The sequence below is a fragment of the Hypanus sabinus genome, chromosome 25 (genome assembly GCF_030144855.1).
Source record: "Hypanus sabinus isolate sHypSab1 chromosome 25, sHypSab1.hap1, whole genome shotgun sequence".
NCBI classification, from domain to species: Eukaryota; Metazoa; Chordata; class Chondrichthyes; order Myliobatiformes; family Dasyatidae; genus Hypanus; species Hypanus sabinus.
Genome location: NC_082730.1, coordinates 36,151,980 through 36,178,657, shown reverse-complemented (window position 1 = coordinate 36,178,657; position 26,678 = coordinate 36,151,980). Strand labels below are relative to the sequence as shown.

General features: G+C 39.9%; 1 protein-coding gene across 1 annotated transcript in view; it reads right to left on the bottom strand.

The window, feature by feature from the left end:
* Positions 1–21,482, bottom strand: part of LOC132381175 (metabotropic glutamate receptor 4-like) — a 1,091,809-nt gene extending 1,070,327 nt beyond the window's left edge. Inside the window, exon 1 of the mRNA XM_059950466.1 lies at positions 20,961–21,482. Coding sequence (XP_059806449.1) covers positions 20,961–21,482 — 522 coding nt within the window. The remainder of the gene's footprint in view (positions 1–20,960) is intronic.
* Between the last annotated feature and the right edge of the window lie 5,196 nt (positions 21,483–26,678).

Below are 26,678 nucleotides of genomic sequence, written 5' to 3'. Positions count from 1 at the left end.
CACTTTTCTGCCCCTCCCCTCTTTCTAATCCTCCACCAATATTTCTCACATTTCTCACCCACCACCACCAGTCCCTTATTTTCATACCCATCTGAGTCACCATCACACATTTCAGCACCAGCTCATCCAAATGGTCCTGGCTCAATCTGTTTTCCATTTCATGCCTAATGGTCCCCGTTATCACATTCGTTACTCATCAGATCCAGCAGTGGAAGGCTGCCTCTCCCTACTTAGCACTCACCAATAGCTGTCCCTACCTTCACCCTTCCCTGAGCCCTTTGGCTGCATCTTGTTGTCTGCCTCCTTCTTTCATCCATCTATTACCGTTTTCCAACTCCACCTCTTACTTACCTGAGACAATCTGCCCATCATCCATCAGACTTCACACAATCAGCTTTGGCTCCTGCCTTACTGCATCAGCTCTTCTCCTTCTAATTCTTTGGCGTCAATGTATTAGAGGATTTGTCCCACAGCCAGCACAAAAGTGTCATCACGGAAGGCAGAAGAATGCCATTACTTTCTTAGGTGTTTACATAAATTAAACATGTCCAAAATCTTTGAAAACCTTCTCTAGATGCACGATGGAGAGTATCCTAACTGATCGCACCATGACCTGCTACAGAAATATCAATGCCCAGGAAGAGAAAAAGCCTATAGAAAGTAGGGGGTACACCTTAGTCCATCACAGGCAAAGTCCACCCCACTATTGAGTTTACTTACATGAAGTGCTGCCACAAGAAAGCAGCATCTATCATCAAGGACCCCCACCATCCAGGCCATGCTCTCTACTTGCTACTACTATTGGCAAGAAGGTACAGAAGCCTCAGCTGCCACACCACCAGGTTTGGGAATAGTTATTATCCTACAAGTTTCAGTCTCCTGAATCGGTATGGATAACGTCTTTGATCACTACTCTGAACTGATTCTACAATGTACAGACTTCCTTTCCAGGACTCCTTACATCACATGTTGTTAGTATTTAGTTTTACTTGCAAGGTCTAACTACTTTTGCACTTTGATGTTTGACACTCTCTAGGTATAGCTTTACTACTCTATTCCCTTCTTCCTGTAAATGCCTGCCGGAACATGAATCTCAAGGTAGTAAATGGTACGTACTCCGATAATAAATTTACCTTGATCTTTGATTATTAATTCAGAATCTAGCATCAGCTACCTCTTATGTGTCCATAAGATTCTAATCATTCTTTTGCTTGCGTGAGTGGATTGTGTTTGGGCGGCACCTTGAAGACAGATACTGTCTCACAGCTGAACATTCAATATGTTATCCCTGCTGCCATTCTGAACCATAAGATATTCAGGACCATGCCTGAAATCCCAGGACATTATCAGTGAGATGGAATCTCAGCAGAGCAAACCAATCCTTCCTTCCATTTTGTGCCCAATTCATGGATTTCATTTTGATTCCATCACATATCAGATATTCTACTTTGCTACAGAGACAAAATCAACAAAGAAAACGAGGCAAATAAAGCCAACCATTTCTCAGAGGTTTTCCTGACCTTGGAGGAGCCAGTTATTTAAAACCAGCTGCAAATCTCCAAAAATACAAATTATTCCTTGATTGACCTCCAAAGAGTAAGTGTCCTGCAAATTCACAAGGCTGTGATTAATTACACCAATTACACCTTGTGATCTTAACACCTGGGTTTAATGAAAGAAATACACGCTGTATTTCCCATCCTGCTGAAGAACAAATTAAGATACGAATTTTAACTTTTCCCATTTACCTGCCCTATTTTCAGTAGAAATCCTGAAATATGGAATTTAGAATGGTTCGCATCTTCCTATATTAATCTAGTGGTCTACACTTGAAAGCACACAGAATAAAAACCAAACGACTGAGAATTACCACCAGATTTGAGCCATTAAACCTACTAGTTAAATCTATTGTAGACCTTCAAAGGAGAATCCGTAATCAGATACAAGTTTTGCTGAAAGTTCCAAGCAGAGAATCGCTCTATAGATTCAAGGTCAGACCTGATAGACAAATCTGTGGTGTCCAGTGTAAGAATTGTAGGCCTGTCGACATAGGCGATTAAGTTCTGACAGAGTCTTGGACCTGAAACATTAACTCCATTTAATACTCCTCAAGTTGTTTGACTGGCTGAGTGCTCCAGAATTATTGTTTGTATAATGAGATTAATTTCCTTTACGTATAAAAAATTGTTCAGTCTGAATATTCCAAAATAAATGAATGGTGCGTAATTTGTTTATTTACTTCCTTTCCACTGCAATAATTCTAGATGTTTGATGTTGAGAATATTCCAGTTTCAGAGAAAGTGCAGACAATAGGGGGCAAAGCCATGATGAGGTAGACTATGTGATCGAGCGTCTGTCTTTTCGTATAAGATGTCCATTCAATCGTCTTAGAGCAGAGGGATAGGAACAGAGCTTGAATCTGTTCATAAGTTATTTCAGACTTTTGTATCTTTTGACTGATGGAAAGGGAGTGGAGATAGAATGTTTTGGTTAGGAGGGGTCTTTGATTATGTTGGCTGTTTTGCTGAGGCAGTGAAAAAGTACAGAGTCTAAGAACGGGTGACTGCTTTTTGTGATGTGCTAAGTTGTATCCACAAATGTTTGCAGTTTCTTGAGGTCTTGTTCAGTGCACTTATTCTAGTAAAACATGATGCATCCAGTCAGGATGATTTCTCTGTTTCGAGGCAGTGGGTCTGATCCTTCATAACCTAGTACTGTGTTTATCCCAGCTAGGTCCCACTGCAGTAAGCACAACGATTCACTTTGAAAAATATGGATCCAATGAACATCAAATTGCCTTTTGACAAAATATCCATATGAAGATCACCATTCACTTCCAGGACACACATCCCTTTCCTGAGTTTTATAGATTACATGTGCAGTTCCAGACTTCTCAACCATCCTGATGCTCTGTCTGTCTAGTGCTTATGTACCAGACTCGTAGTTCAGGGGATTGGATCGATTAGATTTGTTGTAGCGACATCATTTCAAATCCCATCATAGTTGCCTTGAAATTTTAATTAAGTTACTGAAACAAAACCTGGAATAAAATTTTAGTATCAATACCATAAGACCAACAGATTGCCGTAAATGTCCATCTGGTTCTCTCATGTCTTTTTTAGAAGAAATGTTGATACTGTTACCTAGTCCAGACTATGTCTGACTTTGTGTTCACAGGATGTTGTTAACCCTTAACTGATTGCATTAAAGCAAGAAGAGAAATTACTTATTAGGTCATCTGTCACCAGCTGGATATGAAGGACTTCAGCTGATAAACCATTTTGCAGTAGGAGGTAGTATACAAAGGGTTATGGTTCAAGGTTGAGTCTTGTCAATAGCTGATCAGATGAAGTGTTTTGTTTAGTTGTGTGAGACAATTAAAGAGTGTAGAGCTGCTTGGAGCTAAAACAAAGGAATCTCATTCAAAGAGGATGTATCTGGAAGAAGCTGGATCTGCCTAGCTTTGCTAACAGGACACCAGGGAAGGTTAAGCTGCCTGTCACCAACACCAAACAAAACCTGACTTCAATCCAAGAGGAAAACGTGCAAAATGCTGCAGGAACTTAGCAGATCAGGCAGTGTTTATGGAGAGGAATAAAAAGTCCATGTTCAGGTCAAGTCTCTTCATCAGGACAGGCTGACAGCACAAATTATTGACTCATTATTCCTCTCTGTAGATGCTGCTGAGTTTCTCAATCATTTTGTGTGTATTACTCTGGATTTCTAGCATCTGCAGAATCTCTTGTGTTTCTCAATCCAATAGCAAAGATCTACAATAGTTGAAGTCAAACATACCTATAAAAATTTGGAACATTTGGAACATGATAGCGAAATGTGCATTACCTATGCCCAGCGATTCCCAAGTACATGAGCTTCAGACTTATGGACAGCCAGGAACAAATCCCAGCTTGGCAGCCAGGGAATTTAAATTAAATTTAATTAAGTCATTTGGAATTCAACTAAATTTATAAGCAATTATGGTGCCCACAATCCACCAAATCATCATAAAAAATCTATCATCAGTGCCCAGTTCTGCCCACTTCGGAGTTCCTAACTACAATCCAAGCTGGTTTAGCAATCCACAATTGTGTCACCTGCTATGTTCAAGCAGACTGCAGCAATGCAAGATGGGGATTTATCACCATTTTGTCAAAAATAAGATGTGAGGACTTTAACTGACAGCAGCACAGGGCACAATTTCCTGGACAATGAAGATCTGAAATAATGCAGAAAATGCATCCATGGGGGAAGTGGCACATGTCTTTTTAAATTCCTCCTGTCCTACTTCTGATGAAATGTCTCTGATCTGAGATGTAAACTCTGTTTCTCTTTCCAAAGATGCCGCTGGGTGATTTCTGCATGCATTGGCTTTGGTTTTGTTTTTATTTCTCAGAAAACAACAGCGTAATCTTTACTACTTTCAGGTTTGGTCAATGAAGTGCAAAGCAACATTTGGCCAGCAGAAATGCTACGACATGACCAACTCCAACAAATGAGGGTCCTCACCACTTTTCAATTATTTTCAACTATAGAATCACATCGTCCTGGCCCCTACCCATCCCACTCTTCCAAATGTAAGGATCACTAATTGCATTTACAGCTTTAAAAGCAGGTCAGGAGCTAAGAATAGATTATCCTTTCTGATTCTCCATAGCTGTTCCATCAATTACAAATCAGTGGAGTAACAGATTACTCTCCGTTTGCCAGGATTCTTGGCACCAGACAGGACAAAGAGACTGACTTGCTTAGAACTTTATCCACCCCCTCATCCCATAACATGCAAAGCTGCAACTGAGCATGGTTTCTTCAACTCTCCCACCACCGTCAAGAACAACAAAGACAGCAGACACATCGGAACATCAACAGTTGCTTACATGTGCCTCCTGAGTTGGAAATAGCTTATATTCCCATCAATACTATTGAATCTAAATCCTGCACTTCCCGGCATTATTTTCTCCAGAAGTGCCATCAAGGGCAAAGGCAGTAAATCATCACCAAATCCTCAAGAGCGATGAACCGTGGTCCAACCAGCAATAACCATTTGTCATCAATGCATGTGAAAAGGTATTGCATATCAATTTCATATTTCCCATCACACAGAAAAAGGCCATCCATTAAATCTTTACTGGTTCTCAATCCTCTTACTCCAACTCAAGTTAACTTCAAGTCTCCATTGCAGATCATAAAGGCGTCAATGCCAAAAGTTCTGCTGCACTTGTTTGGTTTTACAGCTGCCTATGAATGAAATGTTGACCTTCAAATCTATTCAATACAAATTTACTCCTCTGTGCAACAATACACCCAAACTTCTTGTAATGCAAATGTTTTTTTCAACTTCTGTGCATAAAAAGGTTATCATCATTTAGAAACTAGCACTTTACCTGCCACGGGAGATTTCAGCAGTCACTTTATACCAGTGTACATCCCATCAGAGGCTAATGTCATGAAGGTTCTAGACAAACTATGCAATGTGAACAACAGGCATGAATTTGCCCAGCCGGTGGCATAGTGGCATCAGCGCTGGACTTCGGGGCAAGAAGTTTCGAGTTCGAATCAGGCCGGCTCCCTTACACGTTCTCCATCCGTGCTGGGTTAAAAGCTGGTGATCTCTTAAAAAACACTCACCCGGCAGAAGGCAAAGGCAAACCACTGCTGTAACTTGCCACGTATGTGATTTCCCGATAGGTCAGCATGGCGTGGAGGGAAATTGTCCACCAACTGGAAATTCCAGATGCGACCTTCTAACAACAAAGATGAGGAAACTCACACCAGCCCTCATAGAGGGATCAGAAGTAAAGAGAGTAATTTCAAGTTCCTAGGTGTCGATATCTCTGAAGAACTAACATTGACCCAAAATATCGATGCAGCTGTAAAGAAGGCAAGACAACAGCTATATTTCATTGAGCAAACACGAGGAAATCTGCAGATGCTGGAAATTCAAACAGTACACACAAAATGCTGGTGGAACACAGCAGGCCAGGCAGCATCTATAAGGAGGGTCCTGACCAAGGGTCTCAGCCCGAAATGTCCACAGTGCTTCTCCTTATAGATGCTGCCCAGCCTGCTGTGGTCCACCAGCATTTTGTGTGTGTAGCTATATTTCATTAGAAGTTTGAGGAGATTTGGTATATCATCTAAAACACTCATAAATAGATGTACTGTGGAAAGCATTCTAACTGGCTGTATCACCAACTGGTATGGGTGGGCTATGATACAGGATCAAAGCAAGATGCAGTGAATTGTAAAATTAGTCAGCTCCATCATGGCCACTAACCTCCATTGTACCCAAGACATCTTCAAGGAGCGATGCTTCAAAAAGGCGGTGTCCATCTTTAACAATGCCCACCACCCAGGATATGCTCTCTTCTCCTTTTTACCATCAGCAAGGAGGTAGAGAAGCCTGAAGGCACACACTCAGTAGTTCAGGGACAGCTTTTTCTCCTCTGCCATGCGTTTTCTGAATTGACATTGAAACCCATGAACACTACACCACTACCTTTTTATTTCTGTTTTTGCACTACTTATTTAATATAATTTAAATATTATATATATTTTCTGTAATTCACATTTTTTTCTCTATTATCATGTATGGCACTGCACTGCTGCCACAAAGTTGACAAATTTCACAACATATGCCAACGATATTAAACCTGATTCTGATTCTGAATCTGACTGCCTGCAAAATCTCCTTGATAAAATTGTAACAATATGACCAAAAGCCAGAAAGTTTCAGGGCAACACCAGAAATCTGTAATATTTGCAACTTCCTTGTACAGATTAATGACTTACATTGCTGAGTTGCAAAATCATTCTTTCTATACCGTGTGCCATGGATGTTCACTGATAAGGGTTACATGAGTACGATGATGAAGTTTTAATGGTGGAAGTTCTAAGACCACAATCTTTTCTCATTGGAGGTTTGAATGATAACTTTGGCTTCCAGTGATAGGCAGGATTACACAGCAGGTCACTGGACAAAGCTAATCCAACTCTTGAATCCAGTTGCTAAGGATACGATGAAAGGATAAGAATCAATCTCAGAAAAGGTAAAAACCCAATTTGTAGGAAGAAATTTGAGTACTGGTTTCAGACATCAAAGTAACTGGAAGATTCTGATGGGGGATCTATGGCATTGGAGTAAACTCTGCTGCTCCCTTTAACCCACAGATTGTGCTTCATGGACAGTTAACTTCACCTTGATATTGTGCTTGTTGTACTTCAACACGCAAATTTCACATGGACTGGGAACATTGTCACTAACCGTAGAAACTCCAAGGCAGGTTACACCTGAGGCCACAGTTTATAACATATTTTAAACACCAATTCACTCCTTATTCCACCTGAATAAATATCAATAAGTCAATGTAATGGAGTTGGACAATGGAACAATTGCCATTGTTCATAGAATGTTAAAATTCTTCATTTTTGTTTTAACCCCTTTGTTGAAAAAGTTGATTTGCTTGTAGTGTTTTTAGACATTTGCAAATCACTACTTCAGACCCTTTAAATAACTTGTCATCTCTAAAGAACCAAGTTTTTCCACCATATTTTCCAGTCAATAAAGTGACTTTGAAGCATTGTCACCGTTATAAAGTATGACACACAGCGGCTGGTTTGCATTCAGCAAATTTCCACAAATAACATTATGATCATGGCCAGATAAACTGTTTTCATTTATTTGTATTTAGAGATTCAGTGCAATACAGTGAGCCTCAGCACCCTACAACCTACCTATTTACTGTTAGCCTAATCACGGGACAATTTACAACGGCCATTCTCAGGGATGTATACTGCATGCCTGCTTTGATATTAAATATACTAACCGCTACATCTTTGGACTATAGGAGGAAACCAGAGCACATGGAGGTAACCCACACACACAAGGAAAGGAAGGTACAAACTTGCTTACAGAGGAGGCCAGAACTGAACTCAAGACTCTGATGCCCCGAGCTGTAATACTGTAATATTGTCACACTAACAGCTACACTACCGCGGCACCCTGTGATTCTGGGCAAATCTTCGGGGGGGGGTCTCTCCGTGGGCTCCTCAGCCTCGCTACCAGCCACAGGGACATTCTGCATTGTGGCAAGTGCAAAGAAATCTCCAATATTGAAGATGAGCTTTCAAAGGGAGGAATAGCTCTTTGAACTGCATCGACAAAGAGGATGATCTTAATCCCTGTTCCGTTTCTCCACGCTCTGAATATATCTCCATCAGTTCCTCATTATCACTGTCAGCAGGACTGTGACTGAGATCAGAGGGAGATTACTCCTGCCCGACACGTTATCAAACAAAATAATTTATTCATGGTGATGATATCTGCATTATTCAGAAATATTCCTCACAGTTGTGCAATAGAACTTTAATATCTGTTTGAGAGATCACCTGCCATCTTGTTTTAATAACATCTATAAGGCAATTTTTTCTTTGGCACTGTGTCATCAAGGATGTATCTTCAAAGTGACATTGTTTTAGTCAAGTTGTTACATCTCCTTTCTCTTCCTTGGGCAAACAATCATCTGAGACTGGTTTTGCACTAGTCAGGCATTTTCCCTTATAATATAAAATGCCCTTTTTAAAATGGGACACCTGGACTAGACTAAAGAGTCAAACCAGATTTTGATTTCAAATCTCCGGAGTGCGTCTTGATTCTACAACCTTTTGATAAATGCAAGAGTGCTATCAACATAGGTAAAACTTTTGCATATCAGTTAGATAGACGCATGAACAGACAGTGAGTGGAGGGATACAGACTAACTGCAGGCAGATGTGCCGTTTAAGCATGGCACAGTTATTGTGGGCTGAAGGGCCTGCTCCTGAGCTGTTCTGTGATACTTTATGTAAGAATGGTCAACCATCAACACTGATCTCAGGTTCCTGTGTGTGAACTAAACATCCCAAGGAAGAGCTAACAGTATGAGGTTCTACCATTTTAAATCTGCAGCTTACCATGCAGTGTGGAGGTGACGGAGCTCAAAGGCATATTGTTCTACTGGCTCCAATGCTCCCAGTTTTCCAGCCTACTTCCTGACTCAAGCATCTCATGAATCAGTTAAAATCAGTTTATGATTTTTTAGGATACTTATTGATTCCTAACTAACATTTTAATATTTCATTACATATTAATCCATGTTTCACTCCTCCACCCTCTCAAAATTAAGTCATTATATTTTATTGATCGGTACAGCACAGAAACAAGCCTCAACTTATGATGACTGTGCTAACTGTAATGCAAAGTTAACCAATCTCATCTGCTGACATTACGTCTATAATTTCTTTATGTGCTGTTCTAAACACCTCAGAAGTGCCACTCTGCTATAAGCTTCCACCACCTTCTCGGAGAGCATATACCACTCTGTATATTTTTTAAAAAACTTGCCTTGTAAATCTCCTTTAAATGTTATTCCTCTCACCTTAAACCTATGCCCGCTGGTATTGAATAATTTCATCCTGACCACCTCAGCTGTCTACACCTCCCACAGCTTCATATACTCACATCAGGTCACCGTTCAGTATATTATAGTTCAGCAAATACAAAACTAATATTCTCCAATCTGGCAACCTCCTGGTAATTCACTTCTGTGCCCTTTCCAAAATCTCCATAACCTTCCTGTAGCACTTCAACCAGAACTGCAAAGTTTCATACAGCTGCAACAGGACTTGCCAACAGTTAGCTGAATGTCCTAGCATGTGATGGCAATCATGCCAGGTTTTGCATTTTCTCACCTTTTGGCTCAGCTGGGCCTTTTAACTTATACATGGAACATTTGTTCTGCTGTTTATATTAGCACATCCTATTTCTTCCACCCTTTCTTCTGTTATAAATATCACATTTCATGTTCGGTTATTGCAGTAAACCAGCATTCTAAGATAAAAAATGTTTTTTCTATTATTCCATGTTGTGATGCAAGGAATAACTTAAGTATGTTATATTGACCCACTGATTTAGTCTTTTTCAGAGCTGAGTATTAACTGCATGCATATTTCACCTCTCCTGGTACTCCTGAATATGTCACATTGAAAGTAATTTAGTGGTCATTCCATGGATTTACATTTTAAATTTGCAAGATCTTCATCCAGTTTTAACCAAAATCATCAGCAACAGGTACGCTTCTTTTCTCTAATTCTCTTCCCAACTTAATAATCCCACATCAATATATTTCTATCGGATTGACATTATGTAATGATTACCTATTAAATTAGTTCCTTTGATGCCACAGGTATCTAGCAACATTGATTCCTTTCATCTGAGGTTAAATCACTGCTTTTGATTTCTATCATATCAGTTTTCTTTGTTAATGCAAACTCCTTTCTCTCTATCTTCCCACACCCTTCTTAATATTTAAAAACCTGACGAGTGAAATATATGTCAACCGTATCTCTGTTCAATCAATACCACCTTTTATATGCAGTCATCATTCTCTGACATGTAGCTTCTTGAAGTATTTAACAGTGGAACAGGTATCTGGAATTTAACTAAGATTGTAAGTACAGATGTAAGCATCTGAGAGAAGCCTGGGAATAACAAAGCAAAAACAGAACCAAGGTGCTTTTGTTATTTGGAATTGACTTTTGAAGGAGAAAGGACATAACATTAAGGTTACCCCTAATACATGTACAGTGCTGTTCCAGTAATATTAAAGTCGCAATCTAACATTACAGAGCATAAGCTAAAATATAAATGAAATATGAATGTTATTCGGTCTGCCAGAATGTCAAAGATTATTATAAACACAGTATACCTATAAGGCTTTATTTGTATATGATTGTGAGGTACAGGTGTGATAGAGGGATCATTAATTATTTTTTCACTGTAGTCTTTACCTTCCCTGGCAATATCTCCACGCAGCTAGAAATGGAATAAAACTCAGTGGGATGAACCTTTGGTTTTAAGTGTCACAGATTGTAAATTTTCCATATTTGTCAGATGCTGGAAAACTCGTGGAGCCTTGTTGAGATTTCCCAGTGTCAGTGCCAAGTGGGAACTAGTGTAGAATCAAAAAAATCTCACTGGTTCCAAAGGGGTTAAAAGACAAACTCAAGTTATTTTTTCATTTCAACTTTTATTTTTTAAGTTGATACTTTTTAATTGTTTAGAGTGCTTTAATAGCATTTAATTGGCTCATGTCAAAGATAGCTGAAAGCTGCTAAGTTAATTTCCAGCCTTGCCTTCCATTAAACACTGCTTGTATTAGCTTTGAGCAGACATTGGACACACTGTACTTGCAAATACAGGACATAATGTTCTGGAAATTTCTTTTAAAACTTTTGGGCTTAGCAGTGACTTGATCCTCAGTAGCACCAGTGTTACATGAGATAACATGTTTTAATTAACACAGCATCAGGAAAATTATCCAAAGGCACCTCCAAGGGATTGATAATGCTATTCATAGTCTCAAAAGTCTATTGCATCATCGCAGGTATCTCACCTATTGACTACTAAGGCAGTTTTATGTTGCCTTTTAATTTCTTGCAAGGTTAGCACATGAAAACCGCAAGGATGATTAATATCGAGGTAAGTTTTCTGTTAAATGCACTCTGCTCTGCACTAATTTGTAACACTGATGTTAAAGGGCACAAGTACGTAAACGCATAATGATGAAAGATACATTTTGTCCACACAAGGCCAACCTTTGTTGCAGGACATCATACAGTGTGGCCTTCAGTGCCCAATCTATGAGTCACTTCCTTTTCTTCTGGAAAGTTGCTTAAAAGCACAAATACTTAAGGGAGCCAACATTAATGTGGTATTGTTGTCATGACTCGGAGGGTTACAAATAAAATCTGTGTTTCCTCAGCACATGACATGCCTTCTTAAATAATGCTATGAATTAAGTACCATGCATTCTTGGATAATATGTGTAGGCCTCCATTAGTCTCGATGGACTATGGATTTGCACCTTGGAAAGTTTCCAGGGTGCAAGCCTGGGCAAGGTTTTTGTTTATGGAAGACCGGCAGTTGCCCAAGCTGCAAGTCTCCCCTCTCCACGCCACCAATGTTGTCCAAGGGAAGGGCATTTGGACCCATACAGCTTGGCACAGGTGTCGTCGCAGAGCAATGTGTGGTTAAGTGCCTTGCTCAAGGACACACACGCAGCCTCAGCCAAGGCTCGAACTAGCGACCTTCAGATCACTAGATGAACGCCTTAACCACTTGACCATGCGCCAACACGAAATATTATAATATATTATATTAACTACAGTTAAGTAATAATTTTATTTATTTTTCATTCTAAATATCTGACTACTTTTGGAAAGGAGCTTTCCAACAGACACTTTCTTGTGATTTATGAGCTAATTGTAGAGACCTTTTGTTTAAACAGGGAGTGGTATTCAGTGATTCATTATACTGCAATGCAATTACATTAATTATTTTACGAATTACAGTACTATATTCCATTCATTGTGCTCTAATCTTCTCATTCTAATGGTTCAATTTCTAAATTTTGACCTATTCAAAAATATCTCTCATATTGAACCAAAAATTGACTCCGACCTCTAATCTTCAATGGGTCAACATTTCCTTGATCTTCTCTTATTAACAGTTTTGGCCTTCCTTTCTTTCCTGATCTGTATCACTTAACTCTAACACCCTAACACCATTGAAGAAACACTTGATTCACATTCCACTTTGCGGTCTGCCTATTGGAGCTGTCCAGGGACCAAGACATAAATTGATTATATGATAAGCAATCTGCTTATACCCACCAGCTGCTCTTTCTCACCTTTCCTCAACTTCCAAGACATTAAGAATCTGGACTGGACTAATATAGCTTCTGCTTTGGCAGAGTCCACCCCATCTACCAATGGAAGAAGTTTGTAACTTTCATGTTTGTAATGTGCAGTGCTGCTGCTGCAAATAGTCAATATTCATGGCATTTACACAATGGGTATGCAAGCCCATGACAATAACCTAAACTAGTGTTGCGCAAGTCTTGATCATTGCATGACACTAAAGCACCATTCTAAATTTCCCACAGGAGAGCAGCTGCACTTCCATGTTATGTTGTAATAGAGAAGGCACATTACTATATTGAGGTCTATGATGCAAACTACTTCTGATTTTCAAAATTCTTTTTAGTTAGTATCTGTGCTTGCTTTAGCTATACACAAGCTTATGTTAATGCATTGAGTTCACCCGGAAGTAAAACATAGTCATGAGGGGATATTACAACAAATGGAGGCTCAAGCCAAAGCCCTAGGCTACAACAGTCATATCATCTTAATAATTGAAGCATGAGTAAATTTTGAACATGACCTATCGGGCACAATGCAAGATATAGTCATGCTCCATTTTTATCTTCGAGTGGGGCTAAACTGTATGCAAACTTTTAAATCAGTCAATAAATTAAAACAAGTACCAAGATGAAGACAGAGACTAAGGTGATCTAAGAATTAGTAATCACAAGTAAGACAGCCTCAGTATCAATGCTGTGAATATTAGTGTACTTGGTAGATCAATATGATGCACCAATAAGATCCAAAGCAGACACAACTGCTTTGTCACCATCCCAAAGTCAATGTTTCACTGGAACATTTACCTCCACTCCAACTCTGTGGTCATCCGTGCTGACAAACATCTTTCCACCATTCACATGCTGCAGTGTCCCAGCCCTCAATGACTCTTCTAGGTCCATGTACTTATGAACAAAAAAAAACAACTTCATCTCTCGTTGTTTAAGCTTGGAAGGCAAATGAAACTAATAAATACCCATAAGAAGGATGTAAAACAAAGGGCTCTAGTTGCCCACAAGCTTATCTTCAGAAGCCTTTTAACAGGGTGCTGCTCATAAGGCTGCAAAACAAGATCGGAGCACATGGTATTACAGGAAGGATACTAATATGGACAAAAGTTGGCTGACTGGCAGAATAGTGGGAATTAAATGGAAGTTTATGGTTGACTGCGGATGACTAATCATGTTCTGCAGGGATTAGTGTAGGATCCATAATTTTCACATTATTTGGTTAATGGCCTGGATGATGAAGTTGATGGCTTTGTGGCCAGGTCTGTGGAAGATACAAAGATAGGTAGAGGGGAAGGTTGTACTGAGGACACAGTGAGTCTGCAAAAGGACTTCGATAGATCTGGAGAATGGGTGAAGAAGTGGCCCGTGGTCATACACTTTGATAAAAGGAATAAAGGCATAGAATTCAGAAATTAGAGGTGCACAGGGCCTTTGGAGTCCTAGTGCAGGATTCTCTGAAGGTTAAGTTGAGTTGAGGTTGAGTTGACAGTGAGTAAAGCAAATGCAATGTTAGCATTGGGTTCGAGAGAACTATAATAATATAAGCAAGAATGCAATTCTGAGGCTTCACAAGGCATTGATCAGACCACATTTAGAGTATTGTGAGCAGCTTTGGGCTCCATATCTATGCTCTGGTATTGGAGAGGATCAAGAAGAAGTTTACAAGAATGTTCCAGGGAATAGAGGTATTAACGTACTGTACGAGGAGCATTTGATGGCTCTGGACCTGACCTCACTGGAATTTAGAAGAATGAGGGGGCACCTCATTGAACCGTACTGAAAAGCCTAGAGACAGTGGACATGGAGAGGGTGTTTCGAATAGTGGGAGTGTGTAGGACCGGAGAGCACAGCCTCAAAATACAAGGACGTCCCTTTAGAACAGAGATGGAGGAGGTTTATTTAGTCGGAGGATGGTGAATCTGTGGCATTCATTATCAGAGACATCCGTAGAGACCAAATCATTGGGTATATTTAAAGTAGAGGTTGGTAGGTCCTTGATTCGAAAGAATGGGAAATGTTGTGGGGGGGGGGGGTGGAAAGCAGGAGAATCGGGTTGTGAAGGAAAATAAGTCAGCCATGATCAAATGTCGGAGCAGACCTGATGGCCCAAATAGCCTAATTCTGCTTCTGTCATATTGTCTCATGATCTTATTATCCCCATATTGACTCTGCACAAATCATGACAGGTGTGGACAATTGATAGACAGTGGAAAATAAGTACCTCATGATGGACAGGAATAGGAATGGAACAACCTAAAATGGTAGCAACCTAAAATGTAATCCATAAACATAAAGGATGGATGACAGCAATTCACTCTGTTAAATATTGAAGTGTAAAGTGATAGCAGATGTTCTGCAGTTACACCACTTAATCCTAGAAGGGAGATGTTCTGAGGGTGAAGGATTATTCCTGAGTGAAATCAAAAATGTTCAGAGAATTGCAAAATCAAATCTTCATAAGACACACTTTAAATTGAATTTAAAACCAATAGTTCTTATGTGGTATTTATCATGAATATTTTGAGAAACATCTGCACATCTTCTGATACTGAATCTAGCGGATGGCATTCTATGCAATAATTATTTATTCTCAGTTCTGTGGCATAGTTCATTAAAAAATCCATTGCTTCAAAACAACATGACAAGTTAGAAAATGACAGATCTGACAAATTGACACATTTGATTAATTACAGCAAGAATTTACTTGTTTAATCAACTCAGGAGGGCATGGGTTATTTGAATTCAATCAGTAGATTAATTGATTACGTTTAGCCAGAACAGATTACAAAATTAAAAGCAACACACACAAAATGCTGGAGAAACTCAGCAGGTCAGGCAATATCTATGAAGGGGAATAAATAGCTGGTGTTTCGGGCCAAGAGCCCTCACCAGGTCCCAAAATTAGAAGATAACAATGAATTGAACGTAGATAATTATTTAACGAAGTTCGCCACTTCTGAGCTGTCTTTTTTGCCCATCTGCATTAAGCCTAGGTGCCCACATAATCTTTCACACTTTCCTTACTTCAGTGTCTGTCTAAATTCAGAAATTCATTCTGAATCCACCACCTTCTTTGCTTACATGTTCCAGCTATCAATTACAATGTCTGGACTCATCCGCACATAGAGGAACCAACTTATGAAATCCTCTATTGGTCAACTTTAAATGGTTCTAGCGCTGTAACTTCAGAGCTTGATGTTCAGTGAGCAGCCTTGCATAATTATGCACAGCCACACTGTTATTCAGCAATGGAAAAACACAATGCACCAATCACCCTTTTCTTGAATTAATACTGCATAAAACAATAACTAGTTCATTTGTTTATTTCATGATTGATTTCTAACAGAGATTGCTATGTTTGTACAATAGCTTTGTGCGTTCCAGAATTATTTATTCGTGCTCACGACTACAAGTACTTAGCCCTAGCTTCATGGAGTCTAACTATGCAGGTTGCTCATAAGGATTGTCACTGAATCTGCCAGCTGCTGATGTTACTGCTGTACACAACAAACTTTGATGTTTTTATTTGCTCTGATTTCAGTACCAACAACCCTTCTTTCATCTTTTAAAATTATTTTGTAGTCGCCATTGACTTCACATGCAATCCATTTAAAGGGCTTCTAAACCACTATACTTATGTTAATTAGAACTTACTTGTAAAGATAGTAAAGTCATTATTTTGAAGCAGCAGTAACCACTCCAGAACAGCATTGGTGCTGAGGCAATTAGAGGCTCTTCACACTGGGACCAACTGTATAGGAAGTTCACTTACTGATTTGAGGAGAAACCCTGATGTGTTGAACTGTAAAAACTTTGCACACAAAGAAAATCATTGCTCTGTTGAATAAAGAGTAAGGAGGAATGTAGACTTTATGCTGACTCTTGCAACATTTTGAACCTGAGTCAGTCCTGAGTTGTCAAATATTGGGATAAATTTTGTTCTCATATTGATTTATATTTTGTTCTGATGCCCTTTACCTGTATGATTAATGAGGATAATATTAACTCCTATCCATTGGTAAATTGGTTTATTATTGTCACATATACTGAGCTAAAGTGAAAAATTTGTCTTGCAATCTGTTCATAAAGATCAATTCATTACAAAAGTGAATCGAGGTAATACAATGTAAACCAACAAAAACATGCAGAATCAAGTGTTAGAGTTACAGAGGAAGTGAAGTGCAGGTAGATATTAAGATGCAATGTCATAAGGTAGATTGTGAGGTCAAAAGTCTATCTAGGGAACTGTTCAATAGTTTAATACAGTGAGGGAGAAGCTGTCCTGAAGCCTGGTTATATCTTCTGCCAAAATGGAGTGGGTAGAGGGGAAAATGATATAAGTAAAGAATGGGCAATATCAGAGCACTATCGCCATTCACTGTCCTCTCAAGTTAAGAATCGTCCTCTGTGATTTTTGGCAGAGGAAAGCAACGTGCAGCAAAGAAATAAAATATGAATTTAAGTAGCACAACTTATTTCAAATACCTCTCTAAAGAACTTTGCATTATAATATAACATCAGTTTGGGTAAAAACACAGGTCTTTAGGTCTTTAAGATGAAAATTAATTCCCATGAAAATGTAAATGAAGCTATCTCAGGATTATGTGTTGATCTTCTAATCTTTATCTTTACTATTGTTTGAAGGATGCCTCTGAATGATTATTCTATTATTGTAGCCAAACAGGTCATCACTTTTAATTAATTTGAAATAAAATAAAATCTCACTGATTTGGTTTTCTGCAATAACATTGTTTATTTGCACAGCTGTAATGTAATGAAGTATTCAAAATTAATTATGCGAGTCCAAAATCTGTTGCAAAATAGATGCAAGGATTTTATTTGAATAACAGGCAGAAGCAGCTCAAGCAAAGACAAAGTGCCTCTTAAATGCAGAATTTCTGAATGGTCACCAAATTATACCAAGCTCAAAATTGTAACCTTGTTAGTCTGAGAGAGAACAACACACACAAAATGCTGGTGGAACGCAGCAGGTCAGGCAGCATCTATAGGGAGAAGTGCTGTCGACGTTTTAGGCCGAGACCCTTCGTCAGGACTAGAACTAGGACTTCATCACTAGTCCTGACGAAGGGTCTCGGCCCAAAACGTCGACAGTGCTTCTTCCTATAGATGCTGCCTGGCCTGCTGCATTCCACCAGCATTTTGTGTGTGATGCTTGAATTTCCAGCATCTGCAGATTTCCTCTTGTTAGTCGGAGAGAATGTTGTTCAAACTATTGTGCACTTGGAAATGGCATAAAATAATCATCCATTGAGCTGTTTAATACTTTTGTTGCTGAATATCTCTTGCTTTCATGAGCTTTTATCCTGAATAGTTGCACATAGGTGTATGTAGAAGCTTCCCTGGAGGCACTTCTGTGATTTATGAGATACCTTCTAGGTTTCTTTTTTACAATCAAATTCAGTACTTTACTAGACAGCTGTGCTTCTCTTTTCAACTCTATTGACAATTTGACCCACTTCCTGAGCAGCACATTGTGATGATCATTTTGTTTTTAATTTCTTTCAGTATCTTAATCGTGACCTCTCTCAAAATGGCAGATCCATCCCAAACCAAAAAAAGTGGCTCTTGCCTCTTTTATTTGTAGGGTTGAATAAATGTGTTCAACACTCACAGATAACCACAGCCTTGCTATCCCCCCCCCCCCCATTCTAATTAGTAATTCTTAGCACACTGTAAACTCTTGGACCACATGAGAAACATATAAATAATGCTTCGATTTTATCTGTTTTATACACTATTGTACATGATATTCTTGCCATTCTATTGGACATTACTCTTACTGCATTCCAATGCACTGGCACAGCTTAACAGATAAGTAGAAAGAACTGGTTCTGTTAAAGATAAGAGTAAGATCAACCTATGGCACATGGAAAGGCACATTAAATGGATGCTCTGTAGTTGGTCATTTCTTCTTAGGGCTCACTGGTGCAAAACTTTATTATGCATGAAGTCCAAGATCCCAATGGCCTGAAGTATTCAAAAATGTCCCTGATGACTCTATCCCTGATTTGAAGTGAGAATAACTTTCCTTGACATCAAGACAGCACTCAGACTGCAGCATCAGAGTAGGTAAAGCTGGCCAATGATCATTGACGGAAGACTTGAACTAATGCCTCTCACAAAAGAAGACGGTTATAGTTAATAGAGGCCCATCATCCCAGCCCCAGCCATCACTCTCAGGACACTCTCCTGGCCTCAGCCACATTCAGTTGCTTTATCAATATCTTTCCTTTCATCAAACAACCAGAAATAGGATTTTTTTGTTAACAATTGAGAAAGTTTAATTTCATTTGCAGTTCCTCATGAGATGAGCAGGCCCATGCAGCATTACCTAGACAACATAAGGATACAAACTCATTAGTGCTGAGTGATACTCTAATCACAGAGCTGGCAAGCAAGGGCCAGCAAGAGATGGTCCAAACATTTACACTTGGCATTACCATCAATGAGTCTATCACGCATTGCATGCATTTACCAAGGGTAGATTTCAATCTGGCATTTGCCAGAATTAAATCAAAAATAATGCTGTGGACTACAGTCTGGAACCAGCTCTGTCATTCTGTTTCTTATTTATTGGTGGTAAGTTGCCTTCAGGAAATCATAAGGAAATAAGTTAATTACATATTTGGAATTGAAAAGATTATGATTGCCATTATGATAAAATAGTGCACCATCATCATGCAATGTTAAGGTGCAGTTTGCACTCAGAACTCATCACTGGACATGACAGGGAATCACAGCAAATAATACAAAACTCTGTCACAAATTTAGCTGCAGACATTAATGACATTTTATTATTCCTTCTTTAACATTATTATGACCAACCTATGAGATGAAAGACTGGAAATGTATTCCTTTTACACACTAAACATTAAATGAAATAAGAGCTTTTCAGACTGGCCATCTTGAAAGTGACTTGTCGTAAATAACTACAGCTCCACCCTTCCCGTGCTATTCTGCATGAATCATTTATCATATTGCATCAAACTTATTGTCATATCCATCTCAGTAGCTAGTCGTAGATTGACAACATTCTGCTGGAACTACACATCCTCTGTTCTATTAAGTGCATGACATGATTAAACAAATTTTCTCTATCATTTACAGGTTAATTCTTCATTCCTTTATAAAATACAATATCTATATCATGTGAGATTCTATATGTTTTCATCAGCGTAGATCTAAACTGTTCTGTACTAAAATATACAGAGACAGTTCTTTTTTGACAATGAATTATAACCACTTTTTATTAGCAAAGCCTCTTCCAGGATAAGATTAATAAATATTAGATAGACTGCTCTGAAGTAATATATAGCAGATTATAGATAATCTTTCAATGTATTAGAATACAACTCTTTTCTTTACAATATAAAAATATTCCATACATTAGATATTTTAAGGTGTGAAACAACCACCTCTTCACAAGAGGATTCTAAAATTGCTAGAAGGGAACAGGAATACAGAGATCAAATCAATAACAGCTCAATAATCTTCCAAAATTAGTTGCAATTATTTTATTACAACAGACAAATTCACCTGCATACATTTGTTTTGGTTCAAGTTACAGTCTTCATACTAGGTAGAAAAACTTTGGTTGATTTAGTTTCTGATCATCATGAAATTAGTACATTTAATTTGGTGGCTGGTAATTATTGACAATGCATTGCAACCCAGTGTCTTGACCTTATCAGAGAAGAACCTTCATATTATTTGATCGCATAACATTTGTACTATAAAACCTGCATGCAAGTTTTTCTCTAGATTGTTTAGTCAATCAGTTAGGAGGGTGTTAAGGTCATAACATCCAGCATGACAACAGTTTAAGTCGATAACTCCACAATTCACTTTATAAAGAATTTGACAAACTTTGAATTAGTGCGGTTGAAGGGTAATGGGAATTGGTTATATTAAGGTACAATATATATATATTTTCAGTAATTCCTTAAATTAATGCTGTACAATATTGGAATACAACTGCTTTCTTTACAATATTCCATATATTAGGTATTGTGTCATTGTATTACTCATGCCAATGAATCACAATTGCAAAATCCAGGGCGCTTGTTTTCATACACAGAAAAATCAGAACAATATTCAGTGACTATATCAATAAAATTCAGTAGATCCATCATTTGCCTGGAACAGCAACATCTCAGTGAAAACAGAGATATTTACTTCAATAAGAAGTCTTACCTTAAAAAGACGTAGTATGTTGGCCACCATTATGGATACAGAACTTCCTGAAGCACCTATAACTCCCACCACTCGTTCTGGCTTGGTAATGATTGGTGGTCCTCCACTCATACACTTCACATCAGTGCTATCCTTATCAATTAAAGCTTGCACAAATGTCAATGACTGCTCCAAGGCATGGGTGTCTCTGGAACAAGTATCTAGGATCCTAGCACCCAATGTGATATTGGGAAGAAGTTCTTGATCATTGTTGATCCTATCTAAGGCAAACAACATTGCTTCTAACCTGTGTATTCCTTTTTCTTTCTTCAGTTCTCCACAGTTAGCAGCAGACCCACCCCGTGCATGCACAGGGAAAAGTCCCCCCAGAGCAATGTCCCCATCAATTCTAATGGAATTCACATGGGGTCGTGATGATGCTTTTGGCTTTCCAATAACAGGACCAAGCCATTGAAAGCTAACCAGAAATAAAAGCAAAGATAACCGTTCAGACCAAAAATAGAAATCTCTTTTACATGCCATAGTTATGGAATTATCATTTCTGACATAATACAGTCAAGGAAAAAATATTGTCGAGTTGCTGTGGTGTTAGCAGTCTATGCAATTATCAGGGATTGGCTTGGTAAGCACCTAACAAAAGGCAGACTTTGCCCATCAAACTTATCAAAAGACATCTGTGGAGTTGAAATACGTTGATTTATTTTCCACTGCATATTTAATAAAACATTGCTGAGGTTGTAGACTTTTTACTTCAAACTTTCATTTGTCAAGTGCTTTTGCCGTGTTTATTGTAGCTCTTTTAGTTTCCTGTTGTGTTTCTGTTTTGCATCAGTTGGTAAAAATTCTCCTGAGATATAAGAACTCGTTATGTGCTTCCTGAACAAAGCTTGTTAGCCCTTTCGCTCCCACTGAAATACATCCAAAAGAGCCAGAAGTAGGATGTGTTGTCACCAGTTATCAGATTCAAAGGTTTAACATGATGCACGTCATTTCTGCAAAAGAGGGAGAAAAAAAATAAGAGTCAAATGTTTAAACAATGCTGATGTACTTTTCAATAATTATATGAAACTGAAAGCTCACAGTGTGAAGCTCTACTATGTTAATAATTTTGTATTCAATTATATTAAAGAAATACAAGAAACAAAATAATTCCATAGCACAGTACTGAATTGTGTTTGCTCTTCATTGTAAAATTCAATCTACAGTATGTTAGAAAAATTCTGAAGTAAGCAAGCATGCAAGAGCAGGGTTATCCTATCATTTGGAATTCAAAGCATCTTCAGGCAACAGAAGCAAAGATCATATTTTCCATTTTCACAGTACTCAAGATTAAACTTATAAGGGAAAAACTTTTTCTACCTGAAATGAATTCTGCATTTGAATACATAAAACAGAATATTTAATGATTTGCCTCTTCCTGCAATAATAATTACTTTAATCACAAAAAGATAAAGAACTGCAAATTCTTAACTAAATCTTGCTGAACATTGAGTTTGTTTTTCAAGATCCACACAGCATATGCATTAGAAAACCTAAACATGGAGAAGCTTCAAATATCAGACTTAATGAAGTGATATAGTCAGGCATGCAATAGCTCATTCAAGTTCACTACCTGATCACAAAGTTGCCATCAAATTCTAACTATTTTAGCAAGCAGTGAACTACGACTACAAAACGATGCATGTCAGTGATAATAAACCTGATTCTGATGTAGGTAACCCGCACTTTACGGAGGGGTTGGATTCCATGTCACAGTTTTTAAAATAAACCCCCATTTCCATTGAATTCCATGTTGCAAGTGGAGCTGTTATTATTTCATTTCAAGCCATTTCATCAGTGATAACAAAAGAAAGCCACTGTCATTAATTAATAGCTGAGGCCAACATTAGATTTGATAGACAAGGTTCACACAGAAGAAACAAATTCTGTCATTTTTTTTTTAAATTTGGACACAATTCAATGGGGCAATGCGATATTGATATGGTATCCCCACATTGAGTTGGCAGTCACAGCTATGCCCCTCTTTTGCCACACACTTACCAGTCCAAGAACGTATGAATATGTTAGCGTGCAAAACTGATGTGCTTTTCATCTGCAGGACATTTTCTTTGATGTGCAATGTGTGGATTAGAAAATGTTTAACAAAGTAGAATATCTGAAAAAGGAATGGGCTCTGAGGATTGGCGTGCATGAGAGAACTGTGATGTAGAGGAGCTTGGGGGGGAGGAGGTACAGGGTTAACATCTGATGATTTTCCGGAAGTGGAATAAAGGCTGAGGGATTATTTTCGGGACCTGGTGAAAGACTTGCTGCTGCTGCTCAAAGAAATATATCTACTGCTACTGCTCAAAGAAATATATTTCATGGATATCTCTGCAACTTCCACTGCAATTGGATCCTTGACTTCTTAACTAGAAGAGAGCAATCTGTGTGGATTGTGTGACAAAATGTACCCCAAGCTACTGTGGGAGGTGAGGGAGGAGATTGCTCAGCCTCTGTTGATGATCTTTGCATCATCAATGGAGACGGGAGAGGTTCCGAAGGATTGGAGGGTTGCGGATGTTGTTCCTTTATTCAAGAAAGGGAGTAGAGAAAGCCCAGGAAATTACAGACCAGTGAGTCTTACCTCAGTGGTTGGTAAGTTGATGGAGGAGATCCTGAGAGGCAGGATTTATGAACATTTGGAGAGATGTAATATGATTAGGAATAGTCAGCATGGCTTTGTTAAAGGCAGGTCGTGCCTGATGAGCCTGATGGAATTTTTTGAGGATGTGACTAAACACATTGATGAAGGAAGAGCAGTAGGCGTAATGTATATGTATTTCAGCAAGGCATTTGATAAGGTACCTCATGAAAGGCTTATTGAAAAAGTAAAGAGGCATGGGATCCAAAGGGACATTGCTTTGTGGATCCAGAACTGGCTTGCCCACAGAAGGCAAAGTGTGGTTGTAGACGGATCATATTCTGCACAGAGGTCGGTGACCAGTGGTGTGCCTCAAGGATTTGTTCTGGGACCCCTACTCTTTGTGATTTTTATAAATGACCTGGATGAGGAAGTGGAGGGATGGGTTAGCAAGTTTGCTGATGACACAAAGGTTGAGGGTGTTGTGGATAGTGTGGAGGGCTGTCAGAGGTTACAGTGGGACATTGATAGGATGCAAAACTGGGCTGAGAAGTGGCAGATGGAGTTCAACCCAGATGAGTGTGAGGTGGTTCATTCTGGTAGGTCAAATATGATGGCAGAATATAGTATTAATGGTAAGACTCTTGGCAGTGTGGAGGATCAGAGGGATCTTGGGTTCCAAGTCCATAGGATACTCAAAGCAGAAGCACAGGTTGACTCTGTCGTTAAGAAGACGTACGGTGTACTGACTTTCATCAATCATGGAATTGAATTTAGGAGCCAAGAGGTAACGTTGCAGCTATATAGGACCCTGGTCAGAGCCCACTTGGAGTACTGTGCTCAGTTCTGGTCGCCTCACTACAGGAAGGATGTGGAAGCCTTAGAAAGGAAGCAGAGGAGATTTACAAGGATGGTGTCTGGATTGGGGAACATGCCTTATGAGAATAGGTTGAGTAAACTCAGCTTTTTCTTCTTGGAGTGAAGGAGGATGAGATGAGGATGAGGGAACACAAACCAATCCTCGGAGGGATCAGAAATGGAGAGAGCGCGCAGTTTCAAATTCCTGGATGTCAAAATCTTTGAGGATCTAACCAGGAAACCATAATATTGATACAGCTATAAAGAAGGCAAGACAGTGGCAGTTTGAGGAAATATGATTTGTTGTCTAAAACACTCGAAACCTTCTCTAGATGTACCATGGAGAGCATTCTCATTGGCTGCTTCACTGTCTGGTGCTGGGGGGAGGGAAGGGGGGATCTACTGCAGACGACCGAAGGAAGCTACAGAAAGTTGTAAATTATTCAACTCTATTTTGTGGACTAGACTCCATTGTATCCAAGACATCTTCAAGGAGCAGTGACATAGAAAGCTGGCATGCAGTATTAAGGACCTCCATCAGCCAGGACGTGCCCTCTTCTCATTGGTACCGTAAGGGAGGAGACACAGAAGCCTAAAGGCACACACTCAATGATTCAGGAACAGCTTCTTCCCCTCTGCCATCCAATCCCTGAATGGACATTGAACCCATGAACACTATCTCAGTATTTTTTTATAATATTATTTCTGTTTTGCACTATTTTAAATCTAGTTAATGTACATACATGTATATATATGTGGCGACCCACTTCCCAGCGCACTCGAATCGGCTCGCAAAGTGGTGCGCGCCGGCATTGAGGCTGGTCCCAAAGAGGGCGCCAAGCCTGCATCACCAGCAAGGGGAAAAGCCCGCGCGCGGGACAGGACTGTGAATATGTGCCCCCTACAGTACAGTATTCCTGCCTGGGGAGGGCAGGAACAGGAAGGCTTTAAAGCGAGGCTGCGAAGTTTGAATAAACCTCTTTCGCAACTGCAGCTCACCGACTACATGTCGTTATTTCAGCGCTGCGTGTAGCACACCGCTACAATTGGTGACCCCGATGGCCCAAACGATATTTGGACCGGAGATGAACGACGCCGCATCTGTTCATGCAGTTTTGTTTAAACTGCCAAGCTTCTGGACGATGCGACCTCACCTATGGATCCAGCAAGCAGAAGCCTAATTCCACATTCAGCAGATAACCTCGGATGCCACACATTACTACTATGTGGCGAGCTCCCTCGACCAGGAGACAGCCGTCCAGGTTGAGGAGTTCATACAGTCGCCCCCAGAGGACGGCAAATACACAGAATTCAAAGCCCTGCTCATAAGGACTTTTGGACTGTCACAGCATGAGCGAGCTGCCTGCTTACTGCACCTGGATGGTTTGGGAGACAGGCCACCGTCGGCATTAATGAACGAGATGCTGTACCTGGCCGAAGGACACATGTTTGAGCAGACATTCCTGGAGCAGCTGCCCAAGGACATACGCCTGCTGCTGTCCGATGCGGATTTCAGCGACTCCCAGAAGGTGGCGGCCCGGGCAGACGTGCTGTGGAAAGCCAGGAAGGAGAGTGCGGCGTCTGTCGCACAGATCACCAGGCTACGCTCCCAGCAGCAGATCAGACCAGGCCCGGATGCAGAGCCCACTAACCCCACAGGCAGGGGTAAGGAGACAAATGAACAATGGTGCTTCTACCACCAGCAGTGGGGCACAGAAGCCCGCCACTGTAGCTGTCCTGCATTTTCCCGGGAAACGCCAGGGCCAGCCGCTGCTGATGGCTACGGCAGCTGGCCATCGGGATAGCCTCCTGTATGTCTGGGACAAGCAGTCGGGATGCCGCTTTTTGATCGACACCAGAGCCAAGATCAGCATTTTACCTCCGACGAGTTACAACTGCAACAGAGAACCGGGTCCCACCCTGAGGGCCGCGAACAGCAGCACAGTAAGGACCTACGGCACCTGTTAGGCTACAGTTCAGCTCCAGTCGGTTCACAGGGGACTTCACACTGGCCACCGTAGCCCAACCGCTCCTGGGAGCGGATTTTTTGCGAGCTCACAGCCTACTGGTCGACCTGCCAAGAAAGAACCTTTCAAACGTTCTCCCTGGGTGAAGCACAGTTGCCGGCCCCAAACCTAGACTCCATCACACTGTCCGACAACGACTTCACCAGAGTCCTGGCGGATTTCCCATCGGTTCTGGCACCGCAGTTCACGGCAACCATGCCCAGACACAGC